Source organism: Bos taurus, chromosome 28 (genome assembly GCF_002263795.3).
Source record: "Bos taurus isolate L1 Dominette 01449 registration number 42190680 breed Hereford chromosome 28, ARS-UCD2.0, whole genome shotgun sequence".
NCBI lineage: Eukaryota > Metazoa > Chordata > Mammalia > Artiodactyla > Bovidae > Bos > Bos taurus.
In genome coordinates, this window is record NC_037355.1 from 7,186,375 (window position 1) to 7,209,542 (window position 23,168).

The following is a 23,168-nucleotide window of genomic DNA, read 5'->3' on the forward strand; positions in this document are numbered from 1 at the left end:
TTTTCATGTTCATGTCTGTGGCTACTAATATGGATGTGCATATTTTCTATTGTCATTTATATTTCTTCATAGGTGCTGTGCCTACTTAAGCTGTTTGCCTATTTTTAGTATTAGGTCATCTGTTTCTTACTGATTCATAGGTGTCTATATATTTTGGGTACTAATTCCTCATTATATGCTTTGCAAACTTCTCCCATATTGTGGCTTTTCCACTCACTTTATGGTGGTATTTTGTAAACAAATGTCCTTAATTTTAATGTAGTTGAATGTATCGATCTTTTCCTTTATGGCTAAAAAAAAGTTATTCTCAAACCTAAAGTCTTAAAATCATTCTCCCATATAGGTCCTAATTTACCTGAAATACTTGGAGTCAGATGTGTTCTGGAATACAGACTTTTCTGGATGTTGGAAAGGTACCACAGAACATGCAGTGTACACTATATGAGAAGAAATGGGACACTACCTATGATCAAAAATACCAATATTTCCACAGCAAAACATATCATCAGCTAAGTGATATATAAGTGATTATCAGGTCACTAAGTCACATTTTTTTTTTTTTTTCCACCAAATGAGTTCCAAAGAGTTGGGTTTTCAAAGTTTGGAGATTCTGTAATTAGTACAAAAGTTATGGTAGCCTTATATAATAAAAAATGGAATTTTTCAAAGTTTGGAGGAATTAACTGGTGGAAACATGAACCTGGAATTTGTGTGTGAGTTCTTTACTACTGATTCAAATTATATACTGGTTTGGGACTATTCATATTTTCTTCTCTTGAGTGAGCTAGTTGTTTTTCTTGAGATTTGCACAATCATCTAAATTATATTTGCATTAAGTTGTTTATAAGATGTTCTCTTTTGATTTCTAAAATACAGTTTCATTACTGGTATAATTTGTTAATATCTCTCCTTTTATTGCCCAATCCCATTAAATTTTTGTCAATGTTATTAGTCTTTTCCCCCCAAAAAAATCAACTTTGGATTTTAAAAATCTACTGTATGAAGTGATGTGCTAGTGCACTAAAACAAAACAAAACACTATTGAACAGAACAAAACACTATCTTGTTTGATTTCCACAGTGTGAAGATTCCCATCAGAGGCAATTTCAAGCTAGCAGTATGATACTATTGATCATGGAATTGGTAAGATTTCTGCTTTTAGCATTAAAAGATTTCTGCTTTTAGCATTATTTCCCTCCTACTTTCCTTAACTTTGCTCTCCTTTTTCTAACTTCTGGAAAGGGGATGTTTAGCTGAAGATCTTTCAGCCTCTTTTCTAGTATACTTACTTAAGATTGTAAATTTTCCTTAAGTACTTCATTAGCTTTATTCTACAGGTGTTCCTATTGTATTTTATTGTTTGGCTCAAAGTAATTTCTCATTATTAGCATTATGATTGGCTATGGGTTATATGGGCTTATTTTTATAATTCTTTATTGATTTCTAGCTTAACTAGAACATGTGCTTAAAAAAACACATGCCGATTGACCTTTAAAATTTGTTGCGAGTCACTTTACAGCTAGGTATGTGGTTGATGTTGGCAGTATGTTCGCTTTCCAAAAAACCTATGCTCTGACTTTGGTTGTTTTTCTGAGAGTATTCACTAGGTCAAATTCACACATCATTTTATTCAGATTTTCTATATCGTTTCTGATTTTCTTTTGCTTAATAGTCACTGGGGAAGGCTTGTTAAAAATCATCTATAGAAGAAATCCGCAAGAGTTCAAACAAGGAAAAGGTGATGGATGATGTTAAGAGATGTAACCGGATCAAACCTGAATCTGGAAACCGGGAGTTTGGTACCCTGGATTCTCAGCTTAGTCACTTATTTGCCATGTGTCCTGGGGCGTCACCGCCTCTTTCTGGGGGCCATTTCTTTTTTTCTTTTAATCTAAGAAGCGAGGAGTTAAGCCCTTACAGCTCTTTGAGGTTTCGTCTCTTTCTCGCCTCAGGTGCCAACTTCCACACAAAGTCGCCGTTTCCGGCAGGGCTTGCACATGAAATCTTCCGGCCGGCGCTTGGCGCAATGTGTATACAAATTTAGATTCACGAAAGGAGCACAGTTCGTTAAAATTACGAAAAACTGTAGGGTGACAGACACTGAGATATTAATAAAGCCAAAGCCACTCTGAGGAGTGACCAGATCCCACCCACTTTTCACCTCCACGACCGCTAGGACCCGGTGCCCTAGCTGGGGCAGGCACGGAAGTCACTCCGACACATAAGAGAAGGGAACCGGAAGTCCCGTCCTCCTGGAACAGAACGGTAACTTGTAAGGGTCATTCCAAGGCCAGCGAATTCGCTAAGTGAATTGTTTCCTTGAGGTGCTGGGGTCTACGTGACTTGCCCAAGCGGGCGAGGCGACAGTGCGGCGCCAACTCGGCCCCACGCCCTTCTTCCCGGGTTGTTGGGCCGCGTGATTCTTTCCTCCCGTCGGCGCCGAAGGGAACCTTGTTCTGGGCGGGCGGAGAGGTGGGCTTGCTGGCGGGGCCGGGTGGGGCGCGCCCGAGAGGCTACGGACCCGGGAGGTAGCTGACTCTCCGCGAGCCTCGGGCTTCTCTTCTGTCAGACGAAGTAGCTCTCCTTGGCCTGCCTGGTGATTTTGCCCTCCTGCATTTTTGTACAGCACTTTGGTTCGAACAGCAACCCTTTAAAATGGGTAGTGCTACCCTCGTTTTACCAATGGGGAAATAGTCTCGAGAGAATACACGCACTGGCTTAAGCGACAGACCATGTGGGAGCCAGGAATCTAACAGCGGCTTTCTGAGGCCAAGCTGCTACCTCAGCAGCGGAGCAATTACATGGAGTAAGAGATAAGCTTCCCCTGCGAGTGCTCTTATGATAACGTTCCTGTAGAACTGATTAGTTGTGGTCGCATCATTAAAATCCGGAGGCAAAGCTTTAAAAAGAGGGGGTCGGAGGGAACGACAGTATCTTTTTCTTTGGCGTGCCTTCTCTGGTATTATAAGTCCCTTGTTAATATCACATATTTTGGTTGACAGCTTGAGTCCGCTAGGAATGGCAGCCCCAACTATGAAAGAAAGGCAGGCTTGCTGGGGAGCCCGCGATGAGTACTGGAAGTGTTTAGATGAAAATACAGAGGATGCTTCTAAGTGCAAGAAGTTAAGAAGCTCATTTGAATCAAGTTGTCCCCAACAGTGGGTAAGTTACACTTGCACATGTTGCTGTTCACTGTCAAAATACATAGAGCTTATAGTGAGTGGTGAACTATGAAATGAAGGACCCTCTGAGGTGTATCAAGTCAACAGTTTCTGTGAGCAGCAGAGAAAACCTTGTCCGGTAATACAGGCTTGTTTTATGTACATATCGCGCAGACCTTTGGCAAATGTCACCAGACTCTTTAAAGTTCCTTGAAAAACAAACTGGGGTCTGGACTCAAGACTACTGTGATAAATAACCAAAAAATTCCAACCCCCTAAATTGGTAGATTTTTGCAGGATCTTCTTCTTCTTTTTTTTTTTTTTAATATTTATTTGGCTGTCCTGGGTCTTAGTTGTGGCATGTGGGATCTTTATTTGTGGCATGTGGGATCTAGTTCCATGTTGTTGTTAGAAGGAAATGGCAGCCCACTCCAGTATTCTTGCCTGGAGAATCCCATGGACAGAGGAGCCTGGCAGGCTATAGTCCATGGGGTTGCAGAGAGTCCAACATAACTTCACTTTCACTTTCTTCTTTACAAGCCCACGGATTGTAGCCCTTCAGGCTCTTCTATCCATGGAATTTTCCTCCTCCAGGAGATCTTCCCCACTTAGGGATCAAACCTACATTTCTGCATCTCCTGCATTGCAGGAAGATTCTGTATCTCTGAGTCACAGGGAAGCCCTCTAGTTCCCTGACCAGGGATCAAACCCAGGTCCCCTGTGTTGGGAGCACAGAGTCTTAGTCACTGGATCACCAGGGAAATCCCTTTCCAGGATCTTCTGAAAGGATAGTATTTAATCTTGGGCAAGAGTTGGCAGGTTCATCTTCCTAGAGCTCCTGTCAGAAATAAAGCTTTCCCTGTTGGCTGCTCAAAATCATGTGATCATATACCTGAAACACAAAGGAGCTCAGGGAGTAGAAGAAACAAAATGATCGCATGGGGGATTCTGCCACCAGCCCCTCCAGACGCCTCGCTGACACATGCTCATGCTCTGTAGGGCCTGTCCTTCAAATGGGATGGGGTGGAAAAGGCACCTCCCATCACCAGGCTCAGTAAGTGCTTGATGCTCTTCACTAACACCCTTTGAGTTGCATGTTATTGCTGTCAGTTTCTGGATCAGACAGCAGAAGCCCAGAGCATTGCAATAACTTGCTTGCTCTGTATTGGTCAGTAAGTGGCAGAACCATAGTTCTAAGTCAGGTCCAGCTGGCTACTGTGAGGTTTGAACTTTGATTTGATTTCTTACCATCATGCTCCTCCAAACTTTACCAAGCAGTTTGAGAACAGATCATTTTAGAGATGAGGTGGATTTACGACCTTCACCTTTTCACACCTCAAATGTTTAGATGAAGAAGCTGAGGCTTGAAGACCACAAGAAGGCTGTGATGGAGGGTAGGGATGATGGCATTGAAGAGATAATTGCTTTAGATGAACTCTCTGTGTGTAAAAGCAGCACAGTGTAACCTGTCCCATGGGATTACTACGACAATCAGATGTCTAACTTGCCATATAAACTGAAAAGTGATAAATCAGGAGCTTGGTGGTTGGGTAGATAATGACTTAGGCAAATATTATACATCTCTGGTTTTCCCATTAGATAGATGCACAGAGACTTAACTCCTAGTTTACAAAGTAGGTGGAAAATGGGGGAGTTTGGGCCAACATCCAATTCCTTCAAGGCCTGGATACTGTTCCTGCCTATGCAACAGGCCCTTCTTCTCACTCTCTGCTCACTGGCTCTGTGGTCACTTAGAAACAGGGATGTAGGATGAGAGTGATGAAGCCATTTGAGTTGAGTGTTGGCAGGTTCCATGTCCACCCTTCCCTACCCGACATTTTCCCAGGAGAACCTCTTCACCCTGAGACGTGTCTTTTGACAGCCTAGCCAGGATTTTCCACTCCAGGTTTACATGTCAGAATCATGTGGAAATATAAAAAAAAAGACAGCTATGTCTCAGACCTCATCTCAGATCTGCAAACTTCTGGAAGCTTCTTTTAAAAGGGCTCTGGCTCAACCGGTGATTCTGGTGGATAACCACAGCTGGAATCACTGTCTTAGCCCCTTTGAAAAGTTGCACTTCAGTCTTTTTTTTTTTTCCTCTTTCTCCCCACCAAAAGACACTGCTTTTTCTCCATCCTAATGGCTAATGGACCTTCCCATCTCCCTGATTTCAGGACAACTTCTGTTCTCAGCATCATAAAGGGTTTTTACCATCAGCCAGTGCTTCTTTATTGATGTCTCCTCCACTCATACATAGGCCGAGTGCCATGGCATGCAGGCCCACCCTCTGTCCAGGTTCCCGCATTCTAGTCACAGCTAACATTTATTAGTACAGGCTCTAGGCACTTCGGGTGCATCATCTATATAATTTATTCCTCACAGTAGCTCTGTTACCCCATTTTACTTCTGAGGGCCCAGGTCATGTGTAAGTGCAGAGCCTGCATTCAAGCTGAGTAGTCTTGAGTCCAGACCTCATGCTCTTCTCTGATCCACATCCTTCTTTTTGTCCCTGTCATGCAAGAAAAGAACCCGTGGATTAGACTGTGCAAATCTCATGTTCTGGAAACTTAGTCATAATGCAAGTTTATTTAAATACAAAAGCATTACCTTCTTGGTGGGCTTCCCTTGTGGCTCAGCTGGTAAAGAATCCACCTGCAATGCTGGAGACCTGGGTTCGATCCCTGGGTTGGGAAGATCCCCTGGAGAAGAGAAAGGTTACTCACTCCAGTATTCTGGTCTGAAGAATTCCATGGACTGTATAGTCCATGGGGTCGCAAAGAGTCGCAGACAACTAAGCGACTTTCACTTCACCTCCTTGGTGGCGTTCTTCCTTCATAATTCACTCCCCTAGTTTTCCTTGTCTCCAGCAGCCATAGCTTTTTGGCAGGCTTTCGTGTGTCTGTTAAATCATACCCTGTAGAGTTCCCTTCTATGCTGCTTAACTTTCCCAAGCCAGTCTTACCTGCAGCCATGGCTTGAAGTACCACTTAGGTGTTGAGGCCCAAATCTACATCCTCTCTAACTCCAGAGCTCTCTATTTGGATGTTCTCAAGGACCAACCTTGACCTCTGCATATACACGAATGAATTCTTCCTCATCTTGTATCCAACAGGCCCCTCCTTACCTGCTCCCCATCTCAGGCAAAGATACTAACATCAATACAGTCCCAGAAATGAGTGTCAGGCTCCACAGTGGGAATTGTTGAAGGACTGGTCTCAGGAGTGAAGCAGGGTAACACAACACCCCTGCAATAGGGTCGGATCCAGTGTGCTTAAGGAATAGCAAGGAGAGAATAGAAGTTAGGATATTCAGCACTGAGAAGCCGGGGACAGTGGCTTTTCCTCTGAGTGACAGGGGAAGCCACTGAGAAGCTTTGGGTTCAGGGTAAGGAGACAAGTGAGGGTATGAGGGGGATGATGGTCAATGAAAAGGTAGTGTGATCAATGGATTGTTGGCATCAGGGTCTTAGAAAGTGAAGAGTGGGCGTTCAGAGAACAGAAATGTTCAGAATTGGGGTTATGGCATGGCTATGTTTGTTGGTAAGGACGAGGGCTAGGCTTTGATCCTGGCAGTGAGGTAGGTTGGAGGAAAAGATCATTGAAGAAAGAGGTCAAGGAGCTGAGAGGCCAGGGTGTTGAAAGGATCAACCACATGGATACTGAAACCATCTGAGTTATGACATGAGTGTTGTTAGAGAAAATGACAACAACCTGAAAAGTTATAGATACCTCCAAGAAAAAAGGGGTGTGGGCAAAGTAGTCAAAGTAACTTCTGCTGCATTTGACAGGGACACACACCCCTGGAAAACCTTTGTCTTCTGCAGACTCAGTCCATAACTGAGCTGTTTTCTAGCCTGTGCCCTCAGGTTTTTGCTCCCTTTTCACCTTTTCTTTCTACTCAAGACTTGTTGAAGTCTTACCCAATTGCCATAGAATAAAAATGAAAGATATTTCCAGAGATGTGTATGAGAAGGTAGAGAGGGTGACAGGGAGGGAGGTGATGGGGTGTCCTCTGAGTGCATTTTATGCAAGATGTTGTGTTTGCATTTGCTTTAATTTTCATTCAGTCTTGTGAGGTGCCATTGTATCTCTTTTATATAATAGGAACTAAGGCTCAGAGAGGTGAAATAATTTGTTCAAGATCAGCTAACCAGTAAAGTGGTGGGGAGAGGATTAGAACAGAGGTCTCTCCAATTCCAGAATTTATATTCTTTCACTTAGCTGAAGTCACAGATGAATAGTAAAGATAAAAGTAGAACCAAATAGAGATTTACAGTGAATGCTTCTATCGTAAAACACTAAAAAAACAAATTTGTTACATAATATGTAGGCCATAAAACTAATATGTCATCACAAAACCAAATTACTTTTCCCTCCCTCCTTGCTTTGAGCTTCCCTGGTGGCTCAGTGGTAAAGAATTTGCCTGCCAAGCAGGAGACGTGGGTTCGATCCCTAGCCTGGGACAATCCCCTGGAGAAGGAAATGGCAAACCACTCCAGTATTCTTACCTGAGAAATCCCATGGACAGAGGAGTCTGGTGGGCTACAGTCCGTGGGGTTACAAAGAGTCAGACACAACTTAGCGACTGAGCAAGCATGCTCACCCCCTTGCTTAGCCCTTCCATCAGTTTGCCTTGTATTATGGTCCCACTTAAAGTCTCCTATTGGTTCTTTAACCGAGGAAGTAGCAGGGATCAGGTCTGTCATTCTAGCATCATCCAACGCAGGCTTCCATGAATAGAGCAACTGGACAGCGATATCTGTCAATTTGGATGGCATCACCAACTCAGTGCACATGAGTTTGAGCAAACTCCGGGAGATAGTGAAGGACAGGGAAACCTGGTGTGCTACAGTCCATGGGGTTGCAAAGAGTTGGACATGACCTAGTGACTGAACAACAACGTCAACTTTGGATATTATCTTTTCCCTGTCAAGCTTTGAAATGTCTCAGAAATGCCAGTATTTTGGCATTCATGCTACTATACTGCATCTCATTTAATGGCTTAGAGGACACTGGCATTGTATGTACAGTGCTTTTCAAGGAATGCCTGTTGATTTGTTAGCCTTTTTGGACATTAGCCTCGTAAATGTGCCTTCCACTGTTAACTGAATCAGGTGGTAAAGACTAGAGAGAAAAGATTTTCAAGCAGAGTATGACATATGAAAGGCATGGAAGCAAGATGCATGAGAATCAGCACACTGGGGAAATGGGGTAGCTCTGGGTGGCTAGCATTTCAGGGGTTGGTGGTACGCCCAGAGGATAGCCAGGTGGGCAGAGATTTAGTCTTGAATGACCTCGTTTGTCTTACAAACAAGGAGTTTGGATGTTGCCCTTGAAGGCAATGAGGATACCTTGAAAGATCTTTAAACAAGCAGTGACATGATCAAATTGAGATTTCCAAAAGATACTTGGCAGTGGCGTGACAGGTGGATTGAAGGTGGAGAAACCAGTTATAGAGCTGTTACAGCAATCCAAGTGAGAAATGATGCCGGCCTGTATTGTAGCGATCAAGACGGGGAAAGAGATCGGAGCATTTGGGTGGATAGTGATGCAGTCACTGAAATAGGGGACAGAGGAGGAAAAACATGTCTGTAGAGAAGTAAGTTCTGGACAAGTTGGGAGTGAAATCTAAGTAGGACCATTAAGTGGAATTATCCCTTAATTCCATTTGAAAATGTAACAGGAGAAATGCATAGATCTATTGATCTGCCACAGAAATGTTAAGGACATTGTCTACTTCTTCATCTGATATCCTTTACATATGACATCCGTCCCAGCTCAGTCAGCCTAAGGCCACCAGAGGTATGTAGTCTGACAGTGAGATTTATTAGCATGCTGTGACCAGGGAGCCCATGCATTGGAGTTGCTGTGGGCCACTCACCAAGTGGAAAGGAGTTATCAGAGGGCTTGGGGAAGGATAGGGTTTAGGTGAAATTGAAGTGAAGTGATGCTTTGATGGGCTCTGTGTATAAGCAGGCCATCAACTCCGGACTGAGAAGTGGACCCAGGGTCCTATTTCCTACAAAGATAAATGCTGAATGTCATATGCTCACAAGTCCCTTACTTGCAGTCCTGCACCTGAGCTGGCGATCAGGACTACTTCTTTGTGTCAAAGTGCCAGCCAGATCTCTCAGGTAAAAGTGGGGGTGTTTTATTTTTACCAAAGTAACTTCAAAGAACAAATTTCTGATAGTTTGATTTTGGAAAACAGTTTTTTGGTGAATAAGAAAGCAGGCGTCACTCAAAGGGGTTTCTTAGGACAGTCTTTGCCTGTAGTACATCCTCTGGAGGAATGTTAACATCTTTTATCCCAGCTCGAGACAGGGCAGGGCAGATTTTTACATTCTCAGTCTAAGCTCATTTTTACTTACTTGGGCTCCACTGAAATATTCAACAATTAAATCCTAAGAAAAGTTTTTCTATTCTGATAGTGAAAATGTGTGTCGTATCCTGCCTTTGCCTTGTCTGCAGAACAGCTCAGATAAAGACTATGAAGATTTTGTGTCTGGCCTTGGTTTTCTACTTCTTTGATTTTACTGTTTCAGGATATGGGGCTTTACGATACTCCAGACTACCTGTGGCAAGAGGAGGATGTAAACAGAAATAATAAAATGAAATCTTTAAGTTATTAAAGCTTTACCATCAGTTTCCTTATTCATAGTTCATACATATAATTTTTAATTATGTGTGTCTCCTTAAATGTATGTTTCTGGATAAGATAAACTTAATAAAAATATCATGACTGATTAGGTATTCCCTGGTGGGCCAGTGATTAAGACTTTGTGCTTCCACTGCAGGGGGTTTGAGTTCAATTCCTGGTTGGGGAACTAAGATCCCATATGCCATGTAGTGCGGCCAAAAATAAATAGAAATACCATGGCTGGTGAATTATAAAGCTTATTGAACTCATAGTTGATAGGAAAAACTTGTACAGTGCCTTAAATCATGAAGTCTTATGACCTGAGCGTTCTGTGCACCCTCGTGGCACATTTTACATGTCTAAGCACAGATACGCTTCTTGAGAAAGGTGCACAGCACACTCAAATTCTCAGCAGGGTTCATAACCCAAGAAGGGTTAGAATTCACTGGTCTACACTCCCTTTATAGAGACTCTAGAATATAAATTACTTAGGCTACTTACATAATTTATATTGAATAATTAATTACATTTAAGTCTGTTCCTTGTGTTTAATCTGTATAGCTTACCCTTATTTCAAACCCTTTTTTCTCAACAGATAAAATATTTTGATAAAAGAAGAGACTACTTAAAATTCAAAGAAAAATTTGAAGCAGGAGATTTCCAGCCTTCGAAAATGACTGCAAAGTCCTAGGCTGTTCTGAACACTTCAGAAAGGTTGAAATTACTTTTTCTGGACATTCAAAAATGCTTTGACTCTGGGACAATAGTAGTTTGCATGATGGCAGACACCAAAGCCTGTTTCATATATCTGGTTCTTAATTTAAATGATCAAGTAACAAGATTGCATTATTCACAGTATGAAGAATTGAAGTAAAATGATATGAAATATGCTTAATTTAGTAAATATATATTTTAAGAAAAAATTACACATAATTATAAAAACGTGTGCCTTTGTGCTGTTGGAGGGTGGGGAGTAGCCAGATACCATTTGAGAGATATATACTGAAAAAAGGAGATAGACTTCCATTGTCCTGGGAGTTAGCATTTTAATACAGCCACCAAAAAATGAGGAATTGAAGGTTCAACTTCAGATATACAGGTAATATAATCAAGACCATCTACAGAAGAGCCTTACAGCTAATATAGTTAACGATAAGACAATGAATGGCTTCCCAGGTGACTCGGGGGTAAAGAATCCTGCTGCCAGTGCAGAGATGCGGATTTGATCCCTGAGTTGGGAAGATCCCCTGAGGGAAACGGCTACCCACTCCAGTATTGTTGCCTGGGAAATCTCATGGACAGAGGAGCCCGGTGGGCTGCAGTCCATGGGGTTGCAGAGTTAGACATGACTTGGTTACTAAACAACAAGACAATGAATGCTTTTTCCCTAAAATCAGCAACAAGGTAAAAATGTCCCCACTTGTCCTATTCAACACTGTATTGGATTCCCAGCTACTTCAGTTAAGACAAAAAAAAGCATACAAATGGGAAAGAAAGAAGAAATAAAACTGGCTCTATTCATGGACAATATGATTATCTCTATAGAATATACCAAAGAACCTACAAAAAAAGCACCTAGAATTAGTGAGTGAATCTTAGAAAGGTGGCAGGAAACAAGGTCAATATACAAAAGAAAATCGTATTTGTGTATACCACCATGAAAAACTGGAATCTAAAACTTAAAATACACCATTTACAATAGCACTAAAAAAACAAAGGAATACTTAGATATAATCTAACAGTATGTGTAGGACCTACATCCTCAGAACTAAAAAACATTGAAATCAGAGAACAACTTAATTGGAGAGGTACTGTGTTCATGAATTAGAAGATTCAGTGTTGTTAAGGAACTGTTAAATTCTCCCCAGTTTATTCTATGGGTTCAAATTAACCCCAGTAAAAATCTCAGGATTTTTGGTATATACTGACAAGCTGATTCTAAAATTTGTATGGAAAGGCAAAATAATTCTGAAAAGAACAAAATTGGAAGGTTCATATTAAATGATTTTAATGCTGTAAAGCTCCAGTAATTAAGGACAATATGGTATTGGCAGGATAGACACATGGTTACAGAACAGAAGAGAGTCCAGAAGTACAGCCACACAGACGCAGTCAATGGAGCTTGGACAAGGGGGAAAGGGGGTGTCCACACACAGTAAAATGAACGCCGGAACAAACTGCACTTTGTTAAATAGATACAAAAAAACCTCAAAATAGAGCACAGACTTAAATGTCAAATATAAAACTAACAGAAGAAAGTATAGAGAAAGTCTACATGATTTTGGGTTTGGAAGTGAATTTTTAGATGATGACCTCAAAAGCACAATCCATAAGAGGAAATAAAGCTAAGTTGGACTTTATCAATATTAAAAATTTCTGCTCTGTGAAAGACACTATTAAGAGAATGAAAAGATAAATTACAAACTGGGAGAGAATATTTGCAAGTCATAAATATAGAGAATTTGTATCTAGAATATTGAACGCTTATTTTAAAAAATCACGCAAGTTTAAAAAATGGGCAAATTGTGTGTTTTCAGGAATCTATTCAGTGTTATAAATAATACTATGAAGACACTCCCTATTATTTGTAGAGTAATGCAAACTAAAGCCATAACAGTTTATCACTACATACCTATTAGAACGGCTTAAAAACATTGATGGTACCAAGTGCTGACGAAGACGCAGGGAAACAGAACTGGTATTCACGGCTGGTGGAGAAGGAGGCTGCCTCTGAAGGGGTCACAAAGGAAGTTTTAGGTGTGGAAGCTGCTTTGTATGGCATCGAGGTGTGCACTTGTCAGAACCCACAAGTTATATAAGAGTGACTTTGTGCACACTAAAATCCAATAGGACTTTGGGAGAATTCTAGTTTGGAATGAAGACTGATAAATCAGTCTAACTATTACAAATATATGACATAAACTCACTGAAAGGAATGGCTAAGAAAGGAACTGACCCACGTAACTTGGTCAGACATTGGAGGAGACTATGGCGTAGAACCAATACAGTATCCAGGATGCCAAGGCCAGTGCTCCTGGGACAGAAAAAGGATCAGTGCTAAACAGGGAAACCTGGACATGGGTCAGAATCGTTTGCTTAGTCAACAGCACCATTATCAATGTTAATTTCTTAGTTTTGATGAATGTCTATGGTTATGTAAGATCCCATTAGAGGTATCTGGGTGAAGTGCATGTGTACTATCTTTGCAACTCTAATGCAAAACAAAAATTGTTTTAATAAAGCTGCAGAAGAAAAGCATATATACAGGTAACAGATTCTGAAATCTAAATATTATTTAAACCGACCCAGACAATGATTATGTTCACTGCTGGAAGGTGATAGTTACCATTAAATAATAAAGTAATCCTAATAACAAAACCCTCTGAAGAATAGAAACAGAAAATCAACACTTGAGGGTTCCAGTCTTACTTTTGGTAACAATGAGCAAAAGTCACCTCCTCTGGGTCCTTGTAGAAACACTGAGAATACAGACTACTATCTAGTCATTATTTGAACCCTGAGGTGACAGAGGAAAGGTGACAGAGGAAAATTCCCTAAAAACTTTATCTGAATGATTATGGCAAATAGATGGGGAAACAATGGAAACAGTGAGAGACTTTATTTTGGGGGGCTCCAAAATCACTGCAGATGGTGACTGCGGCCATGAAATTAAAAGATGCTTGCTCCTTGGAAGAAAAGTTATGACCAACCTTATTAAACCAAGCATATTAAAAAGCAGAGACATTACTTTCCAACAAAGGTCCTTCTAGTCAAAGCTATGGTTTTTCCAGTAGTCATGTATGGACGTGAGAATTGGACTATAAAGAAAGTTGAGTGCCGAAGAATTGATACTTTTGAACTGTGGTGCTGAAGACTCTTGAGGTCCCTTGGACTGCAAGGAGATCCAACCAGTCCATTCAAAGGAAATCAGTCCTGAATATTCATTGGAAGGACTGATGCTGAAACTGAAACTAATACTTTGGCCACCTGATGCGAAGAACTGATTCACAAGAAAAGACCCTGATGCTGGCAAAGACTGAAGGCGGGAGAAGGGAACAATAGAGGATGAGATGGTTGGATGGCATCACTGAGTCAATGGACATGAGTTTGAGTAAACTCCGGAGTTGGTGACAGACAGGGAGCCTGGCGTGCTGCAGTACATGGGGTCACCAAGAGTCGGACACGACTGAGCGGCTGAACTGAACTGATGGCCTATTTCATGGCTTTAAAAATAAATCACGAACTTTACAGGAACACTGGTTGACACCTTGCCAAGCACATTTCCTCCCTGAGAAATGGATACAAAGCAGCAGCAGGAGGCCAGTGACTTCCTCATGGGGAAAACTTTCTTCCCACCCCACAGCCCCAGCCCCTGTGCTTCCTCCTGGCAAGGAAACAGTATTCATAGATAACTGCAGCGGCCTTAATCCTGCCTTCTCCCACCATAATCCACATTTCTGACAGTACTAGTTTCTAGGAAAGAAAAGATCTTTCTAAAACTCATTGTTTTATTTCCACAATTAAAATATTTTATTAAAGAAGCAATACAACTTAGCTAAAAAGGTTTATTAAAGGGGACAACATATATAGTAATGTAGTTAAGGCACATGACAAAGTTTTGGCATTAAACTGTGAATAAAAAAGACAAACTATCCCAGTCGATTTCAGAATCTATCTCATGAGTCCGGGTAGTTTTAAAACATGTCAGCACCACCGACAACAACCCGTCTCAGGTGAGGCGCGGGCGTCAGGCCGTGGAGACCCCCTGCTTCAGCAGCTGCTGCCTGGTGTACTCCCAGATCAGCAGCGCCCCACTCACATGGACGTTGAGGGAGCGGATGATGCCCTGCTGAGGAATCTCCACGCACACGTCCAGCTGCTGGATCAGATTCGCTGGAATCCCTTCACGTTCGTTGCTGATGAAGAGAAATGGAAGAGAAAGGTTAGTTTTCTTGTAAAAAACAATTTTTTTTCTTAGACATCCTGGATATTACTGGAAGAGACAGGTTAACAAAATGAAACAAAAATCTATGGTACCAGAAAAATAAGAGTGTAACAAGGTTTATGGGTTGATTCTGTGTTCACCGGACCATCCCCAACAGGTAAAGTAAAAGGAAAACCTGGGGAGTGGGGGTGGGGGGGGTGGCACTTTTCATAAACCTTGAAGTCAGAAGTCGGATGTGGGTGTAGGACCAGGAGCCCAGGTAAAATTGTAAATCTTATGAAACATTTTCAAGACAGAGACTCAAGACAAAGTTCTTACCCCAACAAGAGTAAAGACTTCTCAGGGAAGCAGTACCGGGTTAGGTCTAAACTTTTGGCAGTCTGTTCCACACCCACGATGGTGTAACCTTCTGCCTTTTTCTGTTGTAGATAATCGATCAGCTGAGGTGGTTTTACCTTAGTTTAAAAAGAGCAGAATATTAAATCGTTCATTTACAGCCCTGCTGGGAGTAAAAGCAGTAAAAAAAAAAAAAAAAAAAAACTTCTGATGAAACTGAAATTTGTTAACAGGAAAAAGACAGAATTATACACTATAAAAAAGAATGCTCCCAACATCACATACATTTATAAAACCAGAGTGAGTTACAACAGGACACATTTTGCTAAAAAGTCTACATTATTGATGATTTCTAAAAATATAATAGTGTGAGAGATAAAAAAAAGAATGGGAGAACAGAGTGGGCTATATTTTACTTTTTAGTATTATTTTTAAAATATGACAGGCTGGACTACTGCAAAAGGATGGACAGGTGAAGACAGAGTACTATAAAGAGTCTGGTGAATGAAAATTTTAATAATCATGCACTTTCCACCCACCTCCACTAAAGGAAGCCACTGTTCTGCTGAAACACTGAGGTGCTGAAACTGCTTGTCTCTGACACACTGAAGGCTGCCCATGACCAGCGCCGCGGCCCCGAACACCTCACAGGTCCGGCACAGCCCTGCACGGGACAAGCAGGGATGCTGCCGCCAGTCCAGGGCCAAGCCCACCAGGACCCGGGCATTCCTCTGAAGCTCCCGGAGAAGGTGGAATGTGGACAGGAGGCCCCAAATGGCACTGGGTTGAGTATAGATTTTCAGGATCAAAAGACCGTAAGCAAGCCCCCTGGAAAACTGCCATTTTACCTCCTAAATTGGTTGGCTTATCAATGAGTGAGGCCACTACAATCAGTCTGCTGATTGACTTTCCAAGTTTGGCAGCACGATCCTGAAATACCAGCTCCAGGTCAAAGTCTGGAACATGGTTCTTCCACGGGATAATCTTCTTCTGAACATCAGTCCACTCTGACTGGTTATCTGCTTCACCTGAGTTGGAACCTGGGAAGGAAAAAGAAAATATAAACCTCTGTTTATTTACATGCATATATATACGTGTGTGTGTATATAGAGATAAGATTTATTTTATTTGCTTTTGGCTGTGCTGGGTACTTTGGTTGCTACACACAGGCTTTCTCTGGTTGTGCTGAGCAGGGGCTACTTTCCGCTGCGGTGCACGGGCTCCAAACCGCACGGGCTTCAGTAACTGCGGCTCTCAGGCTCTAGAGCGCAGGCTCAGGAGCCGTGGTGCAGGCACCGGGGCTCTCGAGAGCTTCCTGGATCAGGGATCAAAACTGTGTCCCCTGCATTGGCAGGAGGATTCTTAACCACTAGACCTCCAGGAAAGTCTTATATATACTTTTTAAGAGCTTAAATGAACAGTTTAAAATGAGATTTCTAACTAAAGAACTTTAGCTGGATTCAGATACAATTGCCATTTTCAGTAATAGTTGCAAATATTCAAATTCAACTCTACTAAGCAAAATACAACAATTTGTGAAAATAAAAGATGCACCTTTTTTCCATGTTAGCATACCCAAAATTTGGAAGCATCTTAGAATCCATAAGGCTCACCTCATAGTTTGGTAGCATTTTTTCTTAGATATACAGAAAATAATGCTGTATTTTGCAAACAGTGTTATTAGATTAGAATTTTCTGTAGGAATACTGTATTCCAGAAAACAACATAAACAGCTTTTATCTTATTTTACAAGTACTTGGGGGCCCTTTTCTAAAATAAGGACTATTCTTTGAAACAATTATCTCTTCACCAACTCGCTGAGCACACAGAACACACTGACCTGTCTAACTGTGTGTTCAGGACTGAGATCCTCCTTCCAGGCTCTTCCTCAACCCTGTCCCACTCTGAACCTGACTGAGCAGACGGGGGCACTGAGGTTCCTGGGGACAGAAGAGACCTGAACAGGACGGTGATGCAGTCCTATACTGATGGCGTGCTCACATAGGGAGGCGTTACTAACGCTGGGGGAGGGCAAAGAGCCAGACCCAGGAGGGCTCAAGGGAGGGAGAGTTAGTCTGCGGAGCAGAGCATGGGAAGGGCAGTGCAGGCTGCGGACACGGAATGCGCACATGCAGGCTGCAGCAGGACAGGGCTCGGGCGGCGGCGGCGCTTTCAGTTTGACTGCGCTCTCACAGCAGTCAACTGATGGAGGCACGTGACTCACACCCGGTCCTAAGGACGTTGTGTATAATGATAAAGAATTTATCATATAGACAGGAGGCAGTACAGGGTTTTAAGAAGAGGTTAACAGTACTGGTTTTGTGTTTTAGAAAAATCCTCAAAAGTGATGTGGAGGAGGAGAAGCTGGGGATGGAAAACCATTGAGCGTCTTTTGCACTAGCCCAGCAAAGACAAAAAGTCTCAAATAAACAATGCGAGAGGGGCTGAAGAGGAAAGGCAGAGTTGCCAAGCTCTTATAACGGATAGACATGGCAAGGGACAACAGGAAAAGAATGACTTCTGTGAGAGCAAGCAACCCCACTGACAGAAAGGGAACACTGAGGAGGAGCCTCTGGGTGGAAAGCTAATGTGGGTTTGGATACTGAGTTTAAAGACCTTATAGAAGAGCTGGTGTAAGCATCCAGCAGGCTTAGGAAAGAGGCTGGGAGAGACAAAGATCTGAAAGGTGCAGTTACACAGGTGGTGGTTTCCAGCTGTAAAAAAAGTAAAAAATGTGCAAGGAGAGCAAACAGAATGGGAAGAAGAAATGAAGGCACCCAGGGGATCCTAGCATTTAAGTTTCAGCATAGAAAGAGAAGAGGAACTAAAAACCCTCTTGATGAAGGTGAAAGAGAGTGAAAAAGCTGGCTTAAAACTCAACATTCAAAAACTAAGAATATGGCATTTGGTCCCATCACTTCATAGCAAATAGATGGGGAAACAGTGGAAACAGTGTCAGACTTCATTTTTCTGGGCTCCAAAACCACTGCAGATGGTGACGGCAGCCATGAAATTAAAAGACGCTTGCTCCTTGGAAGAAAAGCTATGATAAACCTAGACAGCATATTAAAAAGCAGAGACATCACTTTGCCAACAGAGGTCCACACAGTCAAAGCTATGGTTTTTTTCCAGCAGTCATGTACGGATATGTGAGCTGGACCATAAAGAAGGTTGAGCGCTAAAGAACTGATGCTTTCGAATTGTGGTGCTGGAGAAGACTCCTGAGAGTCCCGTGGACTGCAAGGAGATCAAACCAGTCAGTCCTAAAGAAAATCAACTCTGAATATTCACTGAAAGGACTGATGCTGAAGCTCCAATACTTTGGCCACCTGATGTGACTCATTGGAAAAGACCCTGATGCTGGGAAAGATTGAAGGCAGAAGGGGACGACAGAGGATGAGATGGTTGGATGGCATCACCGACTAAATGGACATGAGTTTGAGCAAACTCCGGGAGACAGTGATGGACAGGGAAGCCTGGGGGTTGCCAAGAGTGGGATATGACTTACCAACTGAACAACAACATAGAAATCATGTTGCAATATCTCTCTTTACCCAAAACAAACAAACAGAAAGACCTCTGCAGGCTTTCCCCATTCAGTAACTCCTCATCCCTCTCCACAGTGGAACTCGAATCAGACGTCAGGAGGTGCTGTTGCTCCCTTCTCTCCTTCCCAGCAGGCTGTCCCTTCCACACAGAAATGGCTCTTGTCGCCAGTCTTTTGCCCACAGATCTTCACATGTGCTGATCTCTATTTTAGGGAAGCTCTTCCTCCAGGCTTTGCCTCAGTTGTTCCCACTTCCTGTCTGCCTCTGCTCAACTTCAGCTCCTTGGTGGTGGTTTAGTCACTAAGTTGTGTGGGACTCTTGCAACCCCATGGACTGTAGCCCCCCAGGCTCCCCTGTCTATGGGATTTTCCAGTCAAGAATGTTGGAGTGGATTGCCATTTCCTTCTCCAGGGGATCTTCCAGACCCAGGAATAGAACCCGGGTCTCCTGCCTTGCAGGTAGATTCTTTACTGACTGAGCTATGAGGGAAGCCTGAAAAAGGTCTTTTTAATCCTCTGTCACACCATTTCTTTACTCTGCTTTATTGTCTCCACAGTACTTTTTTGCTATGGCATCTTATCCATTTGTGTGCGATGGCACCCCACTCCAGTACTCTTGCCTGGAAAATCCCATGGATGGAGGAGCCCGGTAGGCTGAAGTCCATGGGGTCGCTCAGAGTCGGACAGGACTGAGCGACTTCACTTTCACTTTTCCCTTTCATGCATTGGAGAAGGAAATGGCAACCCACTCCAGTGTTCTTGCCTGGAGAATCCCAGGGACAGGGGAGCCTGGTGGGCTGTTGTCTATGGGGTTGCACAGAGTTGGACACGACTGAAGCGACTTAGCAGTAGCAGCAGTGCTCAAGCAGGAATTAGTGCCCTGAGGGCATGGCCTTTGTCTTAACTTTCAGCCTGTAGCAGGCAATCAGTAAATCTTTGTAGACTGAGTAAATAAATTTAAGGTGATAGTATTAAAATGCATTCATGAACATCCACAGTATTTGATTAAACAATGCACATTCCCAGAACTGTCCTCCAGAGTTAAAATCTAAGGGCAGGATTCAAGAATCTGCACTTTTAACATGTTATCCAAGAGATGCTTAAAAACACTCAAATTTCAGAGAAGTATAAATTTAAGGGACAAGTGGGAGAGCTCAAGGAGCGGAAGAAAAGTCAGACTGAGAAGGAAAATCAGGATAGCAGGAAACAAGCAAATAAATGCTACATAAAGTCAGGTATAGTACAGAAGTAGATGAAGACAATTTCTGCTTTTCTGAAAGAAGCTGCAGGGATGGTCCTGGGTTAGGGGAAGTGAAGAGGACAATGTGCGTGACAGAAATTCTGAGAACACAGATCATTACTACACATCTCTTAAGGTTCATTGTGATTTTAAAAATGGGTGGAGGACTTGATCCTAGGTTTTGGAAGGGCAAGCCTGACTGAGGGGAAGAAGGAGCAGGAGGTGAACAGGGAAAGGCAGGTCCTAGAGAAAGCTGCAGAGAAGTGGGGCGTGGCTGAGGGCTGGAGCCTAGGCGAAGATGTAAGAGTAAGTGATGTCCAGTCAGAGAATGGGACGCAGAGCTCGGCTTCATTCCCAAAAGGGACGAGAAAAGAGACTGCTTAATTTGGCCCTTAAAAAAAAAAAAAATCTCTTTTTTCAGAAATATATAGTAGAAGGCAAAGAAGAGAGAAGACTTTAGCTTTACATAGTAAAGCAGATAAGGCTCTCTTTGGCTTTGAAGAGCAAAACCAACTGACATTGGCTAGATTAAAGTACTAGTCAGGGGACTTCCCTGGGGGTCCAGCAGTTAAGAATCCACCCTCCAATGCAGAGGACATGGGTCTGATCCAAGGTTGGGGAACTAAGATACCACATGCCTCTGGACACCTAAGCTCCGTGAGTCACAACTAGAGAGAAAGCCTGAGTGCCGCAACGAAGACCCAGTGAAGCCAAAAATAATAATAATAAATAATTTTAAAAGCCTACTTCTAAAAAGTAAATGAATGAATAATACTGTACTTCTAAAACTAGAACAGAAGTACTAGTCAGAGTGACACCACACACTCTGTCTTTTCTCTCACAGGGGGAGATGAGGTCAGCACATCAATGAAAAAGTGACCAACTATCATTTCTGAGTAACACAAATCAGGCAATCAGGCAACAGGGGGAAAAGATAACAAAAATGCTTACCTGCGTCCTGCTGGGACCAGTCACCTGGCTTTAGTTCACACAGATGAGTTGTAGAAAGGTACCACTGAAACCCTGCACCTAGAGGAATGTCAGTGAACCTGGTAAATTTACCAATGGCAATCCATTCATCCTCAGTAAGGCCGGAGAGGCGTGGAAGGGTGTAAAATATCGTCTGAAAGGAGAATTGTAAACTCTAAAATTTTTGCCCCTTAAAAATAATAAAGAAATACATGATAAAATGTTTGAAGTACAACTTATTATTACTGATGTATCCTCCCAAACTATCATGTCTGGTCAGATTACATACTTTCATTTAAATCTTATAGCAATTGTCTTATCTAAATTTATTATCTTCTCTAAGAAACTAAGGGATTGATTTGGAAATCCTTGAGAGCAGGCAGATCTTCCGCTCCAGTATTTCTTACTGTATGCACTACACACCATGCCGTTAACACAAGAAGAAAGTGTGTGGGAACTAACCGGCATTAGTGTTGGAAGGTATTTGGATACATACTCTTTATCGACAAACAAATACCTCCACAAGCAAACCAATTCAAGGTCCTGTGATGCCAGATCTTTACCCTCACTGTCATTATACAGATTTGGACTCCGGATTTGCATCAGCTGTATCTTAGCTGTGTGATGTCAGATAGGCCATTAGCCTTTCTTAGCTTCAACTTCCTCATTGATAAAATGAGGGTAAAATCAGGTTAAAACAGCACATGGAAGTGATTTGTAAACAGCAGCTATTCATTCATTACATAACAATCCTCCTTCCCCTTTCTTACCTACCACAAGAAAAGTGAGATCCAGAAATCCTCAAAGGTGACAAGGCGCGTAAGAAGCAGAAGCACAACAGGCAATTTAAAAATGAAATAACAAACTTCTAACATTGTGCAAGTCTTCATAAAAGCTTTTAGAGTGAATACGGTTTCTTTGTTAACAATATTCATGCAAACTTTAACTGGCTTGGATGCAGCTAAGTGTTTATTAAGCAGCTACTAAGTATAGCTCCAAATGCATAAACAGACAAGAGTTCTCATGAGCCACTATTTTATTTACACGTACACGGTTATGATTCATATAATTAATGGACAATAAAATATATTAAATATATGAGGGTGAGGCAGTCAAAGTCAGGATGAAGGAAGAGGGGAAGCAAGGGACTTACTCCTGCTGGAGAAGTGAATAGAAAAGGCTGACTTAGCACTACAGAGTTATTAAGAGTCCTTCAGAAAGATGTCAAACAAAGCATTCTGGGTGCTAAAGGACATAGAACAGAGCATGTTAAAATATTTGAAAACTCCTAAATAATTTTTGCAATTAAGCAACAGAAACCACACAATAATGTTCTATGATGAATATCTCACAATAAACAAATCTCTATATTTCTTTTTTAAAAGGCCAGCTTATTAGTAATCCACACACAAAAATAACCCAACAGCAACAACAACTCTTATGCACAGTAGCTTAAGTTACTGATACTTCCAAGTTCCTTAGAGGAAAGGTCCCAGGTTGTGTGTGTGTGTGTGTGTGTGTATTTAAATTTAGGTCACACAGTTAAAAATCAAAGGCAAAACATGATAATTACAGTTGAAAAAGGAAGAAAGTAGTAATCATTTACATACATTTTAATAATCTCTATATTGTTAATTTCACATGCTAACTGTAATAAATAAGTTTATGGTTCTTAAAATTACGTAAGCACATTATCTATTATGATCAGTGAGGTGATAGATCATTTGCTATACAATTTCAATCATCCAGAACCTAAAATACGCACTTAAAAGAGTAGATCTTTTTGATCTTTCATAACAATGGGCTTCATACAACAAATCTCACCTGCACAAATGTTTTCACTCATTTCCTTTTAATGTCAGAACAGATTTCTGTTCAGAGTTAAATATTCCCCCTTCCAGTGTTTACAAGCCAGACACTGCCTGAGAAACAGAAAGTGAAAATGACTAGCCAATTTTCACTGCTCAAGAGCGGAGCGCGAGCAAGCCATCTGCACACGGTGACAAAGTACACTGAGAGCTTTACGACGTGAAGGCGGTGCTGCAGGGACGGTTATTATGTAAGGACGGCTGCAGGGACGGTTAACCTCATCATACGAGGGAGAAAATTCACACACGCTCTTCTCTGCTCACCTCCAGACAGTAATCCTTCAGCGGGTGGAATGCTGTGAAAAAGAAATGCTCCTGGATGCGTTGCCAGTTCTTCTTCGCGCTCCTAGGGGTTAAAAACACGTCTGAGGAACAGAACTAGTGAATCGCCTCCGGTAAGAGTGAAAACCAGTTAGGTCTTTTAAGCAGGCACTTCGGAATTTAGAATGTGTAGAAAATC

General features: G+C 42.0%; 2 protein-coding genes across 10 annotated transcripts in view; one reads left to right on the top strand and one right to left on the bottom strand.

Annotated features, from left to right (window-relative positions):
• The first annotated feature begins 2,232 nt into the window (after nucleotides 1-2,232).
• COA6 (cytochrome c oxidase assembly factor 6) lies at nucleotides 2,233-10,745 on the top strand. 5 transcript variants are annotated; one of them, NM_001206643.1, is given in 3 exon segments: nucleotides 2,233-2,272; nucleotides 3,003-3,162; nucleotides 10,399-10,745. In NM_001206643.1, coding segments are annotated over 2 exon segments (240 nt in total). In that variant the 5' UTR covers nucleotides 2,233-2,272; nucleotides 3,003-3,018; the 3' UTR covers nucleotides 10,495-10,745.
• Nucleotides 10,746-14,306: 3,561 nt separating this feature from the next.
• Nucleotides 14,307-23,168, bottom strand: part of TARBP1 (TAR (HIV-1) RNA binding protein 1) — a 68,663-nt gene continuing 59,801 nt past the window's right edge. Inside the window, exons 25-30 of one of the 5 annotated variants that reach the window (XM_024986915.2) lie at nucleotides 22,973-23,054; nucleotides 20,823-20,994; nucleotides 15,933-16,124; nucleotides 15,624-15,748; nucleotides 15,067-15,203; nucleotides 14,307-14,719 (exon numbers count right to left, since the gene is read on the bottom strand). In XM_024986915.2, coding sequence (XP_024842683.1) covers nucleotides 14,551-14,719; nucleotides 15,067-15,203; nucleotides 15,624-15,748; nucleotides 15,933-16,124; nucleotides 20,823-20,994; nucleotides 22,973-23,054 — 877 coding nt within the window. In that variant the 3' untranslated portion in view covers nucleotides 14,307-14,550. Of the gene's footprint in view, nucleotides 14,720-15,066; nucleotides 15,204-15,623; nucleotides 15,749-15,932; nucleotides 16,125-20,822; nucleotides 20,995-21,858; nucleotides 22,763-22,972; nucleotides 23,055-23,168 lie in introns of those variants that run through there. The other 4 variants (XM_024986916.2, XR_009493231.1, XR_009493230.1 and 1 more) reach the window with 4 other exon arrangements.